At 55.5% G+C, this 6768-nt stretch overlaps 1 protein-coding gene across 1 annotated transcript; it reads right to left on the bottom strand.

Moving 5' to 3' along the window:
• Nucleotides 1-655: 655 nt before the first annotated feature.
• SOD1 (superoxide dismutase 1) lies at nucleotides 656-3549 on the bottom strand. Its single transcript, XM_039696970.1, has 5 exons — nucleotides 3427-3549; nucleotides 2969-3062; nucleotides 2548-2617; nucleotides 1197-1311; nucleotides 656-932 (listed from the first exon to the last, which is right to left on the bottom strand). The coding sequence occupies exons 1-5, from the start codon at nucleotides 3499-3501 to the stop codon at nucleotides 822-824; spliced, it is 465 nt and encodes a 154-aa protein (XP_039552904.1). The 5' UTR covers nucleotides 3502-3549; the 3' UTR covers nucleotides 656-821.
• Nucleotides 3550-6768: the final 3219 nt, after the last annotated feature.

Here is a 6768-nt window from a genome sequence, read left to right as displayed (position 1 = left end):
CAGCAGCACCAACCCTCTGGAAAGGCACAGGGAGGTGAAGACTCACACAGTGCTCTCTGGCAGCCACAGGGAATGTAAGTTCTAAGGATTTTTACAGTATTCCTGCTCTGCTACCCAGTGCCCTTAGCACTGTGCCTCAGTGGAGTGGGGTTACCACTACAGCCTGCTCCTTCCATGAATATCCATCCTCAAGTGCAGAAGAACGGAACACTGACACAAGTCCTCATTAAAATGACATTTTCTCCGTGAAGAGAGACCCTGAACTCTGTTTCAGAAGGACACACCAGAACAGGATGGAGGCTGGCACTGGCACACAGTGGGCACTCCTGGGACACTGCCTGGAACCTCCTGGATGGAATTTACCCACGCAGCTGCTGAAGCCCAGGCCCCCTTTCCCAGCAGGGGCAGGGCTGGGATGCTTCCCTGTCCACAGAGAGCCAGACCCGGGTGTATCTGCCCACAACATTTATTACGCAAGTGTGAAGCTACAGATGCTGCCCCTGCCCCAGGAGGAAGCCCTGACACACCCAGGGGCTGCTGCTCTTTGCCAGAGCCTGGGGAGCTCATCCAGGGGCTGGGATAGGAGCACATCGTCCCTGACAGCAGGGATGTGACATGGAATAGTGGCAGCAGGAGCGTGAGCACAGACCACAGAGCCATTCCATGAGGGACACTTTAATTGAATGTACATCATACAAAACTCGGTCAGTCTCCGGCGTGTGCGTGCTGCTCGGGCTGCAGAGGAGCAGGAGGTTAATGACACATGTTGAACTTGCAGGAGGAAGGGCAAGAGCAGCAGAAGAGCACGGCAGGTACCATGCTTAGCTCTTGGCAATCCCAATGACCCCGCAGGCCAGGCGGGGCCCCGCGTTTCCAGTCTTCAGGCTCTCGTCGTTGCCCCCCTTGCCCAGGTCATCCCGCTTCTCGTGCACCTGCAAGAGAATGGAACTGGTCCAGTCCTCACTGCTCTGGCAGCAGCAGCACACCAGACGAGTTACACAAAGCCAAACCCATCTCCATGCTGGAAACTTCCAGCTGGACCTGCCCAAGGGCCATTCAGGCACCCACAGCGGGAAGGGGCAGAGTTAAAAAGGGACATCTCCAGAAGGCTGGCAGTGAGGTGCCACACTGGGACACAGTAAGACACACGGGGATGGCTGTACATCCCTCTCCCTCCCCAAGGTCCCCTCACTCACCACCATGGTGCGGCCGATGATGCAGTGTGGTCCCGAGAGGGAAATGACGGAATCCTGCATGGACACCTCGGCCACGCCTCCCTTGGCAAGCACATTGCCCAGGTCTCCCACGTGCCTGCACAAACACAGGGCAAACTCACAGAGTGGCCTGGGCTGGAGGCTCTCCCCAGGGAAGGCTGGCAGTTTAGGTTACAACACAACAAAGGCTCCCAGATCCAGTGGAACAACCTTTCCTGCAGATTTGGTGGAACACTGCCACTGCTCTGAGCTCTGGCTGTCCATGACAGCTCAGCTATTCCACAGGCAGCTGCAGGCTCTGGGTTTAAGGAGGATTAGGAGAAGCAGTTTGTCAGGCAGCAGGTCAAAGGCAATGCAGGAACTGCTCTCTTCCAGCCAGCACCAGGGATGATTATTCCAGTCTGGCATTGCCCCATCACTTGGCACACTGCTCTGCCACACAGCTTCTATCAGAGCTGCATCTCTGCTAAGGCTTCCCTCGAGAGCTGAGCCTCGAGCAGAGAATTTTCACAGGACTCCTGGACATGCTGCTGTGCTGTGTCCTGCACACCTGCCCCAAGCACAGCATTCCCTCAAAATGATCCTGTTCTGTCAGGGCCCAGTGTCCAGATGCAGAACCTGGAACACTAACACATCCCAGCTCAGCCAGCCCAGGGCTGACAACCAGCTTTCTAGAAAAATTATTTTTAACCAAGTCCTACAAAACCAGGTTAATGGCAGCTCTCCCCTGAGGAATTTTCTTGAATTACGCTTCCAGGAAGCTTCAGTCCAGTTGCTTCTGTACACTGATAGAAGCAAGATCCACTCCTTGCACCCCTCTAAGGAACTCCCCTGCCCACAGCAGCAGGAGCAGGATGTGCCAAGGCTCCAGAAGCCCCGGTGTCCGTGCAATCCCAACCTTTAGCCCCGAGCAGTTGAGCCAGGGCCCCGACACACATTTCATGCTGTGTCATGCAGGAGCTGGCCCTCATCCAGCTCTGCCCGGCCTGTGGCTCAGGTGGGGTTACCAGCCACCGACAGGAGCATTCCCAGGGTGATCCCGATGCCAGGCTGGTCCCTGTGCCAGCCAGGCTGCCTGAGCCGGGCTCCCGGGGAAGAGCCAGGTCTCACAGCCCAATCCAGCACAGATCCAGCAAGAGCATCAGGCCCTCGCTGTCCCCTCCACCCAAGGCGTGACAAAACCACAAAATGCCCCCAGGAGAGCATTTCACAGCACGCTCTCAGAGGAACAAGCTGCCGGGGTTACCAAAGAGTGGCTAAGGGAACCCTGCAGGAATTCCCATGGATTTTCTGGCACGCCCTGAGCCCCGGCAGTGCCCGTGCCCGGACTCACCTCTCGGCGTCGCTGGGACCGCCGTGGTTCTTCTGCTGCGGGTTGAAGTGGGGGCCAGCACTGGTGCACCCTGGAAAGAGCACAGCGTCAGAGCAGGATCCCAGGACGGAGCCGCTGCTCCCACACCGCTCCCAGCGACAGCAAACAGCTCCTCTCCGTGCCAGCCCTGCTAATCCCCTGCAGATAAATCACCTGCTGCACCCGGGCTCAGCCAGGAGCTTGCTTATTTCATAACGCTGACTTATCCAAGCGTTCAGGTGAGCGCTCGGTATGCCAGCTCTTGACCACCAGCCTCAACACGCTCAGAGTGTGCTCCAGGAAGCGATCCTCGGGAATGGCCACGATTTGCTCACACGGATTTGCAGCCGTGAGACCCGAGAGCGGCTCCTCAGAGAGCCCGGGGCCCGCGGGCACATCTTACCATTGGTGTTGTCCCCGAACTCGTGGACGTGGAAGCCGTGCTCTCCGTCGGCCAAGCCAGTGATTTTCCCAGTCACTTTCACCGGTCCGGTACCCTTCAAAGGAGAGAGTTTATCAGCACAAGGACTTTGGTGTGACAGGGCTCCGTGTCAAGCGAAGGTGACGGGAAGGCCCCGCCGCGAGCAGCGCTGTCCGCCCGTCTGTGGCCGTTTAACGCGCTCCAGCACGCTCCTGCCCCTCTCTTATCGCTGAGAGCAAGCAGTACCCGTTCTCTGAGCGGGCCTTCCAGAAGGATCCCGCACGTTCCGGCGCAGCGCCAGTGACCCGCGGCTCCCGGCCCGGCCGCACGGCACGGCGCGGCTCCCGCGGCCCTTTGGAGCCGAGCTCGCCCCGCCGCCCGCGGGCAGGGGGCTGCAGCGGCGCCCCGCGGGGCTCGCAGCGGCCCGGCCGTGCCCTCACCTGCTGCTCGAAGTGGATGACGCCCTCCACGGCGCCCTCGCCGCGCATCACGCACACGGCCCGCATCGCCGCCATCTTGTGCCCGCCCCGCCCGCAGCGCCCGCGGACTGCCGGCAGGCCCCGCCCTCCTCACCGTTATATAGGGCGGGCGGCCGGCGCCGCGGCCAATCGCGCTGCGCGGAATAGGAATAGGAATAGGGACCGGGATCGGGAGGTTGGGCAGGTTTGGTTATGTTTTGTCCCACACACTTCTTTTTAACTCCTTTATTTTCTTAAATCTCGCCAAGAAGAGATTTAAAAAAAATAAACAACCCTTTCTTAAAGTAGGGAAAATCCACCCCCCCAGTGCAGCTGATTTTGACAGCACAAAAATCATCGTTTGACCATGCCACATCAAATGGTGACGTGATTGTTTTGCTATTTGGAGTGTCAGAGTCAGAGCTGAGAGGGGAGAAGAGAAAGCATCTTGGTTCTCTCCCAGTCTGCCAAAGTCAGTTTTGGCATTTTAGTTCTCTCCCAATCTGCCAATCTGCCAGTTTAAATAATTTCTGCGTGGAGCAGGTTAACAACAAGCAAAGCTACGTAGAAAAAAGTTAATTAAGTGCTCAACAAAATGTGACAAAGTAGCAAAACATCCCAACCCCCTAGGTCCTGTAAAATGTGGCCTAGAGCAAGGATAAAGCCCTTGAGGGAGCAATTCCTCAGTGAGATTTTATAGGAGTTGAAAAATAGGGAATTTTGAGAGTTGTGTTTCCCGCGGCAACCATGCACGCGGTGCAAATAAATCATATTTCCTGCCTGTGGTGATCCTGTGGGAAAAGCACGGAGCTGGAATGTCTGTGTCCCTGTGTCCTGAGCAGGAGCTGTGTGTCAGGGGCCATTCCCCCTGGACCAGAGGGTACCACCACTCCTGCCCCCGGGATGCTGGCACAGGGCAGTCCCTGACTGTGCTGCTGGAATTCCCGGGTGAAGCGCGCCCTGCAAACGATTCCTTCCGCACAAGCGGGTGGAAATCCCGCCGTCGGAAGGAGGGGAGCTGCTGCTAGCCAGCCAGAGCGATGGAAGCAGTGCCAGCAGGAGAACGATTCCTTCCCCACAAGCGGTGGAAATCCCGCCGTCGGGACGAGGGGAGCTGCTGCTGCCAGCCAGAGCGATGGAAGCAGTGCCAGCAGGAGAGCGTTTGCAGGATTAAACCCGCATCCACTGGGAGCTGAGCTGAGTTCATCCTTGTGCTGCTCCCGAGCTGGGCGAGCCTGAAACGCGAGCCTGGGAGCAGAGGTTGTGCAAACGCGGGCTGGGAACTTTGTCCCTCTCCTGCACCTCTCTGCCGAGCTCTGCCCACCCAGGGCTTGGATTATTGCAATGCTCCTGCTGCTTTTGCCAGCTCGCACTCGCCAGGTGCTTCAAGGATTCCACACAGCGCCAAAGCCTGCAATCCTTCCCCTCTGCAAACAGCCTGGCAGGCTGAAACTGCGACCTCAGAGCCGGGAATGCCAGGATGGATGAGGGAAATTTGGATTCTGGAGCTGCTGCTGTGCACAGAGGGATGAGCGCACTCAAACTGAAACCTAGCTGGAGTTTAAAATGGTTTAAAGCTAAAGCTTGGAAATATCCCCTCTGAAACTGGCCAAAGACAGAATACTGTCCAGAAAGCACAGCTGAAAAATGTTGGTTTTTTGGTTTTGGGTTTGTTTTTTTATTTTTTTTTTCTTTCTTTTTTTTTTTTTTTAATGAGAGTCTCTCAAAGTGTTTACACGCTCAGGAATGTTATTTTGGCCACTGAAAGGCACCTAAAGGAATGCAACCAAAACACTGTGTGTCTGTGAATAAACACAGAGATATATTTATGGGACGCGTATTTCAAAATATCAGCTTGGGTAAACATCAACAAAGTCCAAAGAAACCCCATACCTTGTCATTGCTTTATGACTGGATAAGGATTTCTTTCACAGGATGAGAAAGAAAAGCTTGGTCTTAGATTTTATTGCCAGGTTTTTATTTGTGAAAGTTCTTAGAGTGGTAACTAAACTGAACAAAACAAAAAACTTTGCAGATCCCAGCCCACGTGAGCGTGTGCCACAGGGAAGGTGCAGGGGGCTCCATTTTGGATTTATTTCAGACACAAAGTGCCCTGCACTCTCATTTCTGCCACATGCACACTTTAGCAGGTGTCAGGACACCCGAGAGTGAGGTGCCTTGGATTTAACTCAGCCCTGTTGGGTAATCCTTGAGATGCAAAGTACAAAACCACAGGGAAAATGCCAATTGTTACGCAATTACGAAAGAAATGCTGCCACAGGGTAAACCACCCCGTTTCTGCAGGAAAGCAGGAAGGGCAAACAGAATATAACAGGCAGGCGTCCAGAATAACAAAGATGTGGTTTTATTTGTGGTTTGAAACACGTGCTTTCTTCTCTGGGAGCTCTGGATGGTCGGGGACCACGCCGGGTTTGTAGAGCTGTCAGCAGAACGAGGCTTTTGGGTGCTGCTTTAATACAAGCAGTTAATAAGTGCTGGAAAATACACCAGCCACGAATTTTCATACAGCTTGCACGGCACCGTGGAGTATTTATTCATTCACATTGATGTGCCCTGCATGTGTGTGGAAGTTTTTCTGCAGTCTCCAGCCGTGCCCAGGGGCCGAAGGGCGCTGCAGGAGGCAGCTGCAGACTTTGCACCCCCGTGCCCACGGGCAGCCTGGGGCTGGGACACCTTCCCCAAATGTGCTCCCAGCCTGGCAGTGCCGCTCTGTCTGCAGCTGGAGCTGCTGGAGAGCAGCACTGAGCGTGGTTATTCCCTAATCCCAGCCTGTGGCTCTGATCCTGGCTAAGCCAGGCTTTGAAGAGCCGGGGTTTTCCGGCCAGGATTTGTGACACGGCTCCAGGTGCAGCCCTGCTGGGCTGTGCACAAATCCTCCTCACTGCAGCCCCCTGGCTCCTTTCCTCTCCTCCTGCCCCTGGCTGGGAGCTGTGGGCAGCCACAAGCTCCCCCCATGGCACTCACATTTCTGGGTGTTGCTTCAGACACTGAGCTCTAAGTTTGTACAGAAAACAGAGGTGGGAAAGGAAAAACCTGCTCTACACGAGCTAGAACCAACTTGTTGCTCCTTGCATTTTTTCAGGTTCAGCTTGGGCTCTGATGGGGGCAGAAGTGGCAGAGTCAATGACTGCAAATGGTGAGGGGGAAAAGTATAAGGAATTGGAGAAGAGGAGGCTCAGAGGTGACCTTACTGTTCTCCACAGCTTCCTGAAGGGGAGGCTGTACACAGGTGGGATCGGTCTCTTCCACCAGGAGCACCGACAGAGCCAGAGGACACAGCCTCAGCTATGTCAGGGAAGGTGT

This window comes from Passer montanus, unplaced genomic scaffold (genome assembly GCF_014805655.1).
Source record: "Passer montanus isolate IOZ18808 unplaced genomic scaffold, ASM1480565v1 scaffold116, whole genome shotgun sequence".
NCBI classification, from domain to species: Eukaryota; Metazoa; Chordata; class Aves; order Passeriformes; family Passeridae; genus Passer; species Passer montanus.
The sequence above is the reverse complement of the archived record's forward strand: the minus strand, read 5'-3'. Positions and strand labels throughout refer to the sequence as shown.